Source organism: Propithecus coquereli, unplaced genomic scaffold, assembly GCF_000956105.1.
Source record: "Propithecus coquereli isolate 6110/MARCELLA unplaced genomic scaffold, Pcoq_1.0 Scaffold104, whole genome shotgun sequence".
In the NCBI taxonomy this organism is placed as follows: domain Eukaryota; kingdom Metazoa; phylum Chordata; class Mammalia; order Primates; family Indriidae; genus Propithecus; species Propithecus coquereli.
In genome coordinates, this window is record NW_012134303.1 from 8,335,835 (window position 1) to 8,350,476 (window position 14,642).

At 35.9% G+C, this 14,642-nt stretch overlaps 1 protein-coding gene across 4 annotated transcripts in view; it reads left to right on the top strand.

Annotated features, from left to right (window-relative positions):
* ALG13 (ALG13, UDP-N-acetylglucosaminyltransferase subunit) overlaps positions 1–14,642 on the top strand; it is a 70,669-nt gene that overhangs the window by 25,279 nt on the left and 30,748 nt on the right. For 3 of the 4 annotated variants that reach the window (XM_012645521.1, XM_012645508.1, XM_012645514.1), the window contains exons 6-14: positions 511–561; positions 1,316–1,362; positions 2,806–2,878; positions 7,194–7,275; positions 8,580–8,742; positions 10,428–10,503; positions 11,522–11,630; positions 12,761–12,825; positions 13,474–13,574. In XM_012645521.1, the coding sequence (XP_012500975.1) occupies positions 511–561; positions 1,316–1,362; positions 2,806–2,878; positions 7,194–7,275; positions 8,580–8,742; positions 10,428–10,503; positions 11,522–11,630; positions 12,761–12,825; positions 13,474–13,574 (767 nt within the window). Of the gene's footprint in view, positions 1–510; positions 562–1,315; positions 1,363–2,805; positions 2,879–7,193; positions 7,276–8,579; positions 8,743–10,427; positions 10,504–11,521; positions 11,631–12,760; positions 12,826–13,473; positions 13,575–14,642 lie in introns of those variants that run through there. The other variant, XM_012645544.1, reaches the window with a different exon arrangement.

Here is a 14,642-nt window from a genome sequence, read left to right on the forward strand (position 1 = left end):
CATTTTAAGTTTAGCATTTTTAGTTTTGGCAATGATATACAATTACACAAATGCTATCACAATTAAGATATAGAACATTTCCATCACCCCCAAAAGTTCCCATGCCCTGGGCTCTTCTGAAACTAATGAAATTCTCTTTAAAGTTCCTCAGTTTAACTTTGTAAATGCGTGTCTCCTGTCAAATTTGAAATTCTTATAATTACTGGGCTGCTTGATTTATAAAAATTATCAAGTTGGCATTTCAAAAGAAACTCAAAGGCATATCATTTCAGGAAATGCACTGGTTTGTGGATAAGCCAGGACCAATTTCTAAGATTTATACTCTGGCTTTTCCCCACTCGTAACTTTTATGTACGTGCAAATCTTCTTGAGGTGCTATGCAAGGTAGTAACTTAATATCATAATTGTTGAGCTGAACAAGAAACCCATCAGAGGATAATATTGCAGAATATAACCAGATTTCAGTAATGCTATGTATTTGGTTAAGTCAAGTTTGTTTTATTTTTGAAGTATGTGGAGGGATCTTTTGAGAAATACCTGGAACGGTTGGGAGATCCCAAGGTAAGATCAAATATGGGGTTTAATCTTTTCAGAGTTATTTGGAATAGTAACCTAAATATTCATTTGGCTATATCACTTTAGCTAGACTCCAGATATTTTCTTTGGTAGCCAGATGTGTTGAATCAAATAGATCTTGCAAAAGTTTAGAGGCTGGTAATTGACCTATTATTTTATGTTGAATATTGAAAATTGGGTGATAATAATCCCATCATCCATAGACTAGCAAAAGAGTACACAGTGCTTGGAAACAGGACAAGCCTAAGCGTTTTTACTTTAATGGGGGAGGAGGGTGGCAATTAATGTTAGTAAAGAGATCACTATTTTGTTTTATTAAATAATTCCCCTGTAGTTATCCTCGTTTTATGTGGAAGTAAAATCCGTAAACACATGCTTTATTTAGAAATAATTTTATGTGATAAAATTACGTAGTTCTAGACTTAAGACATATTTACTAAATACCCTGCTATCTTTTTATTCTTACACTAGTTCCATTTTTATTGTGCTTTTTAAATCTTTCTTATTAGTTGTCCTTATTACTTAATGGTTAAAAAGGGCTTTAGGTCCATTTTTTTCAGGATAAGTTTATGTTTATGAGTAACTATTGCAATATGCCAAGCATCAAAACAAGTTATGGCGTTTTCTACAAATTCTTCATTTAAAACAATGCTAAGCAGCTTTAAAAAAAATTGTTGAACTTGACTTCTACCTCCTAGCTACAGAACGTTTTTAAAAACTGTGCATTATTTATGTTTAGGAAAGTGCTGGCCAACTGGAAATAAGAGCTCTTTCTCTAATTTATAAGTAAGTTGTATCCCCTTTTCTTTGAGAGAGAGTGTGCATGCCTGTGTGTATAAGGTTTCTATTAAAGTCCCTTTAGGATTGGGAAAATTCGAGATTTGATGTATTAGTATGTAGAATAAAGAGGTCTAAGCAAAATGAGTTTGGTGTAGTTTTTGGGTTGGGAACCTATTACAGATGCTCTCCTTTTAGCATTCATGTCTGTTTGGATGATTAAAGGACTTTAGGAACTGCTGATATTCTTGCAGGAGGTCAGAATATTTATCTTAGAATTCTTGAGTATTTAACTTTTGCCTCTCTTGCATGCATTCTTAGTGGAGCAGTTGCTCCCAATATAGTATAAATTGGTTTGGGGAGGGGCAAAAAAACCTCAGATATTCCAGTGGTTTATGGTCTTTCAAATGGTCACAGTACGTAAACAGATATACAGTACATCTGTAGTATTGAAATTTCATAGAGAAATTAAAAGTCTAGAGAGGCTTATTGGGGAGTGATAATGGGACTATTCGAGAAGCACTGCTCTACTGCTTTGGACATTCTTTAAAACTGGTCTTTAAAACTGTAAAAGTGGAATTTATGAAAGTTGTAGGGATTTAAAAAATGCATAAGTTAGAGGCTAGTAGAAATTTTGTTCATTTGAGTCTGATCTGTGTAAGACTCCCTCACAATTCTTAGGATGGTGAGATGGTGTATACTTTGGTAGAATCAGAACCCTCTTTTTATGGGGACTTGTTGAAGTCAGTATTTCACCATCTGCTCATTTCTTATTAAATCCAGCAAGAAGTGTAGAAGAGGCATTGGGCAGGTGGCTAATCAGTTGTTACTTTCAAATCAGGAGTTGGCATTTATATTGGCGTGTTTCCTGTCTTTGTATGGCCTTCAAGCTAAGAATGATTTTTATGGTATTTTAAATGGCTAAAAAGTCAAAAGGTTTCATGGCATGTGAAAATTATATAAAATTCAAATTTCAGTGTCTATAAATCTTTATTGGAACACAGTCATGCTCACTCACTTATGCATTATCTATGGCTCCTTTCATGCTATAAAAGCAAAGTTGAATAAACCATGTCACCTGCAAAAACAGAAATGCTTATTATCTGGCCTTTTGCCAAAAAAGATTTGCCAACCCCTGCTTAGATGGGGAGAGCTCCCAAAGATCACAAACGTACATACAATTGGTAATTTGTTGTCTTTACCCCTTCTACTCCCAAATGGAGACACATTTTAAATAATCCATAGGACTTTAAGGGTGATTAGCTGTCTACCTTGAATTAACATCATTTAGCCTCTTTGGACTATTTTAAAGCCAAACATTAAGCCTAATGTTTGTATTATTTTATATTAGTAAGGTAGACAGTTTAAAAGCACAAATACTTGTTCCTAAAACTATCTCTTACATATACCAAATTATTTCTTCCCACCCACCTTTATTTTCTACCCATGTAGTCGGGATTTCATTCTTTATCGCTATCCTGGAAAGCCTCCAACTTATGTCACAGATAATGGCTGTGAAGACAAGGTAAGAAGATAAGTGAATGTTGACTTAAAGAAGTTGAGTGATGCTGCTGGCCTATCAGGATATTAAGAAATAATTTTTTAGCCTAATTAATGAAAAAGTAAGCACAGTGTACATGACAAGGCATTCTGTCTTTTCCTCTCTAGTCATCCTCAGTATTAGCTACCTCTCTAAACACATCTGATCTTGTCACTCCTGTAATTGAAAAAAAACACCCAAAACTCTAATTGGGCCCTCCGTGACTAGAGAATAAGATTCAAACTTTGAAGCTAGTCATTCAGTGTCCTATAGGGTACCAAACCAACTTCATTGTCTTCCATCCTTAGAATACTATGCTTCCTGTTAGTCTGGCTTTCATATCATACTGTTCCTTTGTACCTAAAATGTCAACTCTGAAACTTTCCCAACTGTTGTGGAGTTACTTCCTCCCATTATATTCCCCTAGAAGCTCCCAAGTAATTATAGTATTTGTCACATTGTATTTGTTTACATGTCTGTTTCTCTTATTAGTCTGAAAGTTTCTTGATGGCAAGGCAATGTTCTTCTACCTCGTAAAGTACATGGAAAATGTAGGAGATTGCTGATTGAGAATACTTAGCAGATAAATTGTTGTTCAGCATGTAGCTTTTCTTCCAAAAAGTTTAAGAAAAGCCTTTTATACTGATTATTAGTGCATAAGGCTGCACAGTATTTGAATTTTGTAAGTCTTATTTCACATCATGGAGCACAATTCAGGCAACATTTTAATGATGTTAAGACAAGACTATACACTGGGAGAACTGTTAGGATGCTCATTACAGTAATCCAGGAAGAAGACCTGAGCTAGAAGTGGCATTAGGAATAGAGAAGATAAATATAAATTGGGGCACATTAATTATTTTGCCAAATGGCCACAATCTAATTTGTTCAGCAAACGTTAAACCCATATTAGTATAACAAGCACTTTTCTGGGCTTTGAGGATACCAAGATGAATACAAAAAATCTTTGCTCTCCAAAATCTTAAGCTATGAAGACAGACATGCAAATAATTAATTATAGCAAAGTGATAAATTTTATAATTAAAGTATGTACAAAGAACATAAAAGAAAAAGCCCTTCTTTCTGCTTGAGGGGGTTTAGAAAGCTTTATACTGGTAGTTATATTTAAGCGGAGTATCAAAAAAACGAGTCCATCAAGTATGAAGAGCAGTCAATTCACAGGAAACACTATATGCAAAGGCATGAAAGCAAGAGACCCTTTGAGACTTAAGTAGTTGGATGTGGGGAGGGTGATGCTGAAAAGATAGGTTAGAGTGACATAATGAGAGATGGAGTAGGCCATGCCAAAGAATTTGTCTTTCATTGTACAGAATAATCAATTGAAGCTTTTTTCCCAACATTTTGTTATGAAGATGTTGAAAGATACAGAAAAGTTACAAGAATTTTATAGTGAGCATCCATATAGCTACCCAGCACCTAGAGTTTGCTGTTAACATTTTAGTATTTTATCACATACCCATTTCTGTATCTGTTCATCAATCTATCTTTTTTGATGTATTTCAAAGTAAATTTCAGACATCAGTACACTTTATCCTCAACACTAATTGAAAGTTTTTAGGTGAAGGTGTGACATAATCAGAATTGTTTGAGGAAGAGGAGTGTTAGCTTTTGTATTTTAGCAGTTGTACACAGCATTGCCTGAAATGAGATTTGGACATTAAGATCTTTACCTTTAGTTCAGTTTTATTTCCCCCCAACATTTTGTTCTGAAAATTTTCATACAGAGAAAAGTTGAAAGACTCATATAGTGAACATTCATATACACACCACTTAGTTTCTACAGTTATACAGTTCCATTTTTGGATGAGTCTTGTACATCTTACAGAGATATTGAGCTGATCAAGGGGAAACATTACCCATTGAGAATCATAAGAATACAAAAATGTCAGACTTTTTGAGAGTGTACAACCAACAAACATGTAAGGCTCATTCATACAGGTAGACAGAGCTAATACTTAATCATCAACTATATATTTGCATGCCCAGAATAGTGCATATATAGGTCTGACTTGGGAATTTATAAAGTGAGTGTGTTTGTCCATATTGAAATTTAAGTATGGAAAAGCTAGGTGCTTTTGTTGTGTGGTGTTTTGATTTGCCTGAAACTTCGTTGCTTTATCTCAGTTTAGCTTCCTAAGATTTACATTTGAATTGTTTGGGTTTTCAAAAATGACTTTATTAAAGGTAGTGAACATTATCAATGAGGCTTCTAGAATACATTTTAGAGCAAACTTTCAAAGAAATGCCTAATGTTCACCTTGGTATCTTCCACCTTCTACGTTGACTTAATTTTGCATTCTACATATTATCTATGTTATCTCCAATTTCCTAAATGTATTCAGTGTTAAAGTGAATGCCACTGAAAGCTAGCCTCACTTGCTCTATCTAGAAAGAAGTACATACTTGTATTAAAAACAAAACTTAGATTTGAAAATGTAGAGTAAAAAGTAAAGTCCTCATTCATGCTCTTCAATCACATGTGCTTGAAGGTAAACAACTATTAAGTGTTGGTGAGTATCCTTCTGTATCATTCTCTTTGCATTTGTGGGGTTTTTTTTGTGTGTGTGTAGATGGGCTCTACATTCTGTTATTTGTTCTTTTTTTTAGATATCCTTATCAGTAGTATAGATCTGCCCCATTTTTCACTAGTTTGCTGTCATTACATCCCACCTGCCCACTCCCAAACACATTACCTACGAGTGCGAATGAGAGAATTACTATTTTATGTTGGGATACCACCAGGAACATAAAAGCCATCATGCCTTGTTTTGCCTCTTCCAATCAAAATGGAACTTTTTGCCACTTGATTAGAGAAATTATAGAGTCACCTGCTTTTTTCCTACAAGAACTGCTTATGCATCAGTTTTGGTTAGGAGGGTTCTTTTACTCCTTAACAATGGCCTCTGGTTATTAATAGTTCCTAGTTGGAGTTCTCAATTCTTGTAGGCCAAAGTATAAAGGGCTTCTCTGCTCGCTGTTCTTATGAGTTAATAAACTGTTCTTAAATGCAAACACCCCTTGTGGTGGGAGATACTTATTCATAACTTAAACTTTACTATGAGTTGCTTTAGCTTGACACTTGATCTCAATACTTTGAAATGGATTATTACTGAAATGAAATTGTGATTTCAAAAAAGGCCAGGTCTATCGAATAATAGACCTGGGATCAGAGAACTTGATTATTAGGAGAAGTTAGCCTAGAGTAGTGTAGGGAGGTAGACAAAAAGAGTTCTTAGGATACTAGTTTTTTCTGCCAAGGATGCTTGGCAACATCCTTCCGTAGATCACAGAATTGTCTTCAGGTTGCTGATACCGAAGATAGCTTCAAAATGAAACAGCCTGAATCAGTAGGAATTATATCCCTTATACAAGACGAATTTTTTTTTAAGAAATGAGGTCTTGCTGTGGTGCCCAGGCTGGAATGCAGTGGCCATTCACAGGTGCGATCGTAGCACACTACAGCCTCAAACCCCTGGGCTCAAGCGATCTTCCTGTCTCAGCATCCCGAGTAGCTGTGACTTACGGGTGTGTGTCACCGCGCCTGGCTAAGACAGATTTTTTGAACCAAAAATCAGATTTTGGAGCAGTTAGGTAAACAGATTTCATCTCATGGAATGTTTTTGCTGAAAAAATTTGGTTAGCACACATGACCTTTGAATTGTTTTGGGAAAAAAAAAAAACTAGAGATGGAAAGGAATCTGTTGAGAAGTTAACCCCTCATTTTTGTAGACATCTCAGTGCCTTAATTCATTAAGGAAGTCTCTAACAGTATTGCTGCCATATAATATATTGCTATTGTGTACAATGGGTAACCTTTTGAATAAATTTAATGAAGTCCCTCTCATTTTTTGTTCTGAGTTTGGAATATTTGGGTATTTGACCTAATTTCTTCAGTCATTCTTAGAAGTTAAGCTGAGTCTTTTGACATCTATTAGGTTTTCTGTTATGTTCAGTAACTCGATTTGTAAAAGTTCCTATTTTTTTTTTGCAAATTTGTAAATCAGGACTTGTTTCATATATTAAAGGAATGTAATTGAGGCGAACAGTGTAACCTTAGTAGTGATTTTAATCTTGGCATTTAAAAGTCACTGCTAAGAAAATCTCTTTATGAGGTACAGCTTGCATTTCCTTAGATTTAAAAAATAACTTTTAAAAAAATGATACATTTATCAATTGCTGACTACTAACTTAATTTCAAGTTAATTGTCAACATAATTTCATGGTTGTAAGACATGTAATATTCACTTAACTGTTCTGTGTGTTTTTTTTTTTTTTTTAGATTCTACTCTGCTATTCAAGTAATGGTCATTATGATTCTGTGTACTCAAAACAATTTCAGTCAAGTGCAGCTGTTTGTCAGGGTATGTGAAGGCTTTATAAATTTTCAGGTGTAATTTCAGATGATATATTGCTTGTCTTTATTACAGAATATTACGGGGGTATAAACGTTTTGCTTATATGAATTGCTTTTGTACAGTGTGAGTCAGTTATAAGTGTGTCCATCACCCATATAGTGTGCATTGTACCTGTTAGGTGTGAATTTACCCATCCCTTCCTCCCCCTTCCCATCTGCTTGATTTCCGTTGAATTTTACTACCATATGTGCACATGAGTGTTGATCTCTAAGTTTTAATTTAGTAGAGAATACGTGTGGTTTTTGTTCTTCCATTCTTGTGATGCTTCACTTGAAAAGATGATCTCCAGTTCCATCCAGGTTGTTACAAAAGGTATTAGTTCACCATTTTTTATGGCTGAGTAGTATTCCATGGTATGCATATACCACATTTTATTGATCCACTCATGCATTGATGGGCACTTGGGTTGTTTCCACATCTTTGCAGTAGTGAACTGTACTGCTATAAACTTTCGAGTGCAGATGTCTTTTTTATAGAATGTCTTTTTTTCCTTTGGGTAGATACCCAGTAGTGGGATTGCTGGATCAAATCATAGGTCTACTTTTAGTTTTTTGAGGTATCTCCATACTACTTTCCGTAGAGGCTGTACTAGTTTGCAGTCCCACTAACAGTGTATAAGTGTTCCTTTCTCTCTGCATCCATGACAGCATCTGTTAATGGGACCTGATTAAATTAAAAAGCTTTTGCACAGGCAAGGGAATAATCAATAGAGTAGTGAATAGACAACCTACAGAATGGGAGAAAATATTTGCATGCTATACATCCAGTAAAGGGCTAATAACCAGAATCTACAAAGAACTGAAGCAAATCAGCAAGAAAACATCAAACAACCCCATTAAAAAGTGGGCAAACGAGATGAACAGAAGTCTTTCAAAAGAAGATAGACTAATAGTCAATAAGCATATAAAAAAATGCTCAATGTCTCTGATCATCAGGGAAATGCAAATCAAAACCACAGTGAGACATCACCTAACTACAGTGAGAATGGCTTTCATCAAAAAGTCCAAAAACAACAGATGTTTGGATGTGGCAAGAAAGGAATGCTTATGCACTGTTGGTGGGACTGCAAACTAGTACAGACTCCATGGAAAGTAGTATGTTGCCTGTCTTTAATTTGGGGGACCTACCATAAATAGGCCTTTTAAAACCTTGGTATCCACTGAATATGTATGTTAGGTTACAGCTATTTTCACATTGTTATAAAAAAATGTTATTTTGACAATCGGAATTTTGTCTATTTTTTCCTTCAGCCGTGTTATATGAAATTCTCTATAAAGATGTGTTTGTTGTAGATGAAGAAGTGTTGAAAACTGCAGTTGAATTGTTTCGAAGTGGTTCTAAGAAGAATAGAAATAATGCTTTGACTGGAAGTGAGGATGCCCATGTCGATTACAAGGGTTCAACTCAGGATAGGTAATAAAGGGAAAGGGGGTGTCAATTATATGATAATTATGTTTCATGTTTCTGTACATAATTTGAAAGTAGAAGGGGCCTGGCAAGCTCATGATTTAGATTACATAGTCACACATACACATATATTAGGGTTATATATATAATATATTTTAATGGGAGAGTTTTACCAAAAAGATACATCGTGAGATACTCAGATTTTGGGCATTTTGTTCAAGGCACAGTCTGTTTTTTATTGCTGGAGGAGACTTTAGAGCTGTCTAATGCTCACACAACTGTAATCCCAGCACTTTGGGAGGTCGAGGCAGGAGGATAGCCGGAGACCTGGGAGTTCAAGACCAGCCTGGGCAACACAGCAAGACCCCATCTTTATTTTAAAATTTAAAAAAAACAGTACTATCTAATGCTGTGTTTCTCAAACTTCAGTTGTATACAAATTACTCACAGTGCTTGTTAGAAAGACAGATTCCTGGGCCTACCTTCACAAAATTTGAGGTAAGGATGGGGCCTGGAATCTCTTTTAAACAAGTACACCCAAGTATTCTGATGTAGGTAGGCCACGGACCATACTTTACTGATTCTAAACCAGCACCGTCATTTACAAAACCAATAACTAATAACTGAGGTTGAGTCGTTACTTGGCACTCACATCCAGCTAGTAGAAAATCTTTCAGGCTATGGGGAGTTTTAGGAGCTTTTGAGTGTCTGTCTTGATGTGCACTATGTAGATTGTGTGCCTCTGAGGAAACAGCTATTATTGAACAGATCTAGTTGAAAACTTTGGGTTGGAAATAATAAAGAGGATGTTGTCTTATATTTCTTCTGATTCCTAGTTCTGTCTGGAAATTCAAATAGGTTTGATGCCATTCAGGTGTCACCTTGTGTTTTTGTTTTGCAGTTCTATTTCTTGGATATTTAATACTTAGAACTTTTTTGTAGAAGAGGATTTTTTTAAAGTTTATTTGGAACTTCGGGGGTGGCAACCATGTATCAGGGTAAAAGTTGTATTGTTCTTTACTGATTACTTGTCTAAGGACTTTAGGCTTATGGAAACTATAGTAGTAGGAAGGCAAGGTGTATTAGTTATCTACTGCTATATAACAATATTACCACAAACTTGGCAGCTTGAAACAACACACTTATCTCACAATTTATGTGGATTAGGAACCTGGGCATGGCTTAGCTGGATCTTTTGCTGTAAGTCTCACAAGACTGTATTAAAGGTATTGACCAGGACTGAGTTCTTATTTGGAGCTCTGACTGGGGAAAGATCCACTTCCCCACTCATAATTCTTGGCAATATTCAGTTCCTTCCAGCTGTAGAACTGAGAGCTTCAGTTTTTTTGCTGTCAGCCAGAGGTAACTCTCAGCTCCTTGCTACATTGGGTTGGTGGACATAGCTGTTTGCTTCCTTACAAGCAGCAAGGGGAGAGAGACAAGCAATATGGGTGAGGCAGGGATCATGGGACCACCTTAAGAGTATGTCCTCATAGGAGGTATGAAATGCAGGAGGTAATCTGCTAAGTGTATTGCAGTACTTACTTACAAAAAGGAAGACAAATGCAAATACTGGGATGAAAATATGTGCCTCATTTTGAGAACTTAGCTACTTTACCACTAGGTGGTGGTATGGTCATTAGACTTAAGTAACTGTATTTATATAAAATTCTTTAACTTTTTTCAATTAGGGTGGAAGAGTGCGGTGCCTGCTCCAATGCTGAAAATATACCAGAGGGCTACAGTCAAGGAACAGAAGAGGCAAAGGTTTGATATTTTCTAAGGCAAATAATTTTTTATACTCTTGGCTTACAGCATCATAACTTAACCTAGTTAAGGTCAGGTGGTCCATTCTAGTTATATGGGGTGGGGAAGAGTTGGTCGTGTTTTCCTTTGTGGAAGTGTTAACCTATTTGAAAATGTAAAATGCGTGCTTAATTTTCTCTGAATTATTATTCTTAGGGAATTTTAGATTTCTCAATACAAACTCTGAACACTTGAGAAATTTCAGAAGCTGTTGTTTTCAAATTAAAGTAATATTGCAAACCTAATATTTAGTTTGTCATCTTCTGACACTAAGGTTGCTTTTTTTCATTAAAGAATATAATGCCTATCCTTATTCTATTCAAAGAAACTGGGTGATAATCCTGGTCTATTAAAGTTGGAAAAATAGGAGAAATTATACTATTGGTATAGGCCTAAAATCAAGTAGGCCTTCATGTTGAGGCTAGCTAAATAGGGCAAATACTATTACAACAATCTATGTACACCTGCAGTGCTGGTAATTTTGGAACAGTATTAAATATGGCGACATTCTAGGAAAGCAGAAGAAACGATAGTTCCTTTTGAAATTTTAACAGAATTTGACCTAAACAAAGTAAACTTTTCTAGGTGATTTTAGGTTACAGAATCACTTGCCACCTTGATGTGCATATGAAGATGATACTTGTTGAATAGTTCTGAATTTTTAATTCTGGTCTGTGTTGAATTGGTTTATATGAGGTGCGTCCTGAGTTGTTGGCTGTTCCAGATATATTTCCCTTCTGCCATCTAGAAGCTTTTAGATTATTTGCATTTTACTTCTCTAGTCTCCTGGTTTTTAAAAGACACGGTAAAATTTATTGTGCTGTTTATTTTCTTGTTTTAATAAAGAAGGAAAAGGAGGCATGTGTATATAGTTTTTTTTAAAAAAAAAGGAAGAAAAGAACCTTAATTCTTCCTTCCTCATAGAAGGAAGACTTAAGCTAAGGATGGTGAGTTTGTAGCATGATTATTTTTGTTTTAGTCTCCAGAAAATCCATCAAAGATGCTCTTCCCCTATAAGGTGCTCAAAGCCCTGGATCCAGAAATCTATCGTAATGTAGAATTTGATGTTTGGTTGGACAGCAGAAAAGGTAATGAAATATCAACAGGATATCTTTGAATCCTGACAGATCCAGGAGAATAACTTTGCAAATTGTTTCTTATAAGAGACATTTTCAACGTCCTGTTGTAAAAAACAGCTTGGTACTTTTTATTTTGCTCCATAGATGATTTAAATCTAAAGGAGGAAACAAATAGGTTTAGAAATGGGGAGGGATCTTTTAGAGTCTGATGTTTATCTGGGACTTCAACTTTGCAAAGACTGTGTGGTGATAACAGTCTGTGTGGTGTGTGGTTAAGAGTACCAAAAACTTCTAGGGACTGGAAATAAGCTCATCTTAAATTTACGCTGTTAAGACCACGCTCATTGAGAAATGAATAGGTCAGGCCTGTGGACCAATTCTGACCCATCACCTGTTTTTGTGTGGTCTATGAGCTAAGAATGGTCTTTACATTTTTAAATGCAAAAAAAACATTAAAAGAACAATATATTGTGACACATGAAAATTATATAAGATTCAAATTTCTGTGTTCATAAATAAAGTTTTACAGCAGAGTTTGAGTAGTTCTGACAGAGTCTGTGTGGCCCATGAAACCCAAAGTATTTACTCTTTGGCTCTTTATGGAAAAAGTTACCAGTCCTTGAAATAGGTAATTATTTCTCCTTATAAGATATTAATAACTAAGGTGACCAGATGAGACCTTAAAATTCTGCCTTCAAGATAAGCCTTTAATATTTCACATTCAACTCCTTGAACTTTGGTTAACCTAGATATAGTTAACAATCTAGAATGAGGTTAAGAACCTCATGTAACACAGTGAGTTGTTAAAAGATAATAGGCTGCTTAGAAGAAGCTGCATAGTGTTACTTTCAAATTGTGCCTTATTATTGTTTTTACCAACTCTAAAATTACAAACTCCCAATTTCCACCTATTTGTTTTTTAAAGCACAAAATTACTCTGGCAGGTCTCTTTAAATTGACTACAGAAATAACCCATCAAGAGTGACAGAATGGCCCTTTGGACTTCCCCCCCAGATTTTCACTTATTAGTGGTAGTATTGTCAAATGCACTATGGTCAAGGTAAATTAGGAAATTAAGTATTATAAAATAGGAAAGGAACCAGTTCAGTCGAGCTTGAATATTCATTTTCTTTTAATAGAACTTCAAAAATCTGATTTCATGGAGTATGCTGGGAGACAGTACTATTTGGGAGACAAGTGTCAGGTTAGTTCCTTCTTTAAAGAATCAGTAATCTTCTCCAAGATTGTGCTTTTGGTCATTAATATGAGTTGAGTAAGACTTATTTACAAAGTGCTAGAAAAATGTTTTTTAATTGTTTGTGTTAAATTTTAATTATAAACTTCTGTGATTAAAATAAGGCTCTTTCAGTATATGCTGCCTCCATTGACCAGACTTCCAGTGTTGATAGCAATTACTTTAAAAAGTAGAGACTGACGCCTGTAATCCTAGCACTCTGGGAGGCCAAGGCGGGCGGATTGTTTGAGCTCAGGAGTTCAAGACTAGCCTGAGCAAGAGCGAGACCTCGCCTCTACTAAAATTAGAAAGAAATTAATCGGCCAACTAAAAATATATAGAAAAAATTAGCCGGGCATGGTGGCGCATGCCTGTAGTCCCAGCTACTCGGGAGGCTGAGGCAGTAGTAGGATCACTTGAGCCCAGGAGTTTGAGGTTGCTGTGAGCTAGGCTGATGCCATGACACTCAATCTAGCCAGGGCAACAGAGTGAGACACTGTCTCAAAAAAAAAAAAAAAAAAAAAGTAGAGACTGAACTCCATTTGGGGAAAAGTGATATTTTGTTTGGCAGAAGTCATATCTGTCAATAGACTTGAGACTTGATGTATTCTCTTTCAGGTTCGCTTGGAATCAGGGGGAAGATACTATAATGCTCATATTCAGGAAGTTGGAAATGAGAACAATTCAGTAAGAGTTTTCATTGAAGAATTGGCAGAAAAGTAAGAATATAATAATTTGTTGAATCACTAAGTTCTTTGGTGCCTTTTTGCAATATTAAATTGATAATTACTAGGATGCTAGTAAGAGAACCAGGGTTATGTCTATTAGGGGTGGAGAACCTGTGGTTGAGGCCATAGGTGGCCTTCTGGATCCTTGAGTGTGGCCTTTTGACTGAATGAAAATTTTACAAAACAAATCCTTTTAATAATTCATTAGTTTCCAAATCCTAGGCACTAGCCAACTTATTAGAAATGTTAAATTTAAGAACAACAGAATTCTGATACAAAACTGTTCCTAGTAATTGGAAAGGTGGTTTGCTAAATGAGCCCCTGCCAATATCAAGATAAGTTAGTCTAGTCCTTTTCAAACTCTACCATGCATCAGAATTACCTGGAGGGCTTGTGAAAACAAAGATTAATGAGCCAAATCTCCAAAGTTTCTGATTCAGTAAGTCTCGGGTGGGGCCCAAGAATTTGAATTTCAACAAGCTTCCAGGTGATGCTAATGCTGTTGGTCCACTTTGAGAACCATTAAATGATGCTATGCTGCCCTAACAAATAACCAAAAAAAATCTTAGCAGCTTGAAACAATAAAATTCCTTTCTCTCTCATTTAGCATGCCCCTATATAGTGGGTCAGCACAGGGGACCTAGGCCAACAGAGGCTCTATTTTAACACATACTTCCATGATCACAGGCAGGGGGAAAAGGGAGAACATGACAAACCACCAAACCACTTACTAGATCTTAAAACATCTCACATTTTATTGGCCAAAATGGTTTATGTAGCCAAACCTGATGTTAATGGGGTGCGGAAATAACAATCCTCCTCCAAGGAAGGGCAGCAAATATTTATGAACTAATACAGTCTACCAAAGGCTTTCTTCCGGAATGTGATAGGTACTACAAACAGCTATGAAATTGTGCAAACTACTGTTAAGTTTTTTGAGACAGAGTCTCACACTGTTGCCCGGGCTAGAGTGCCATGGTCTCAGCCTAGCTCACAGCAACCTCAAACTCCTGGGCTCAAGCAATCCTTCTGCCTCAGCCTCCCGAGTAGCTGAGACTA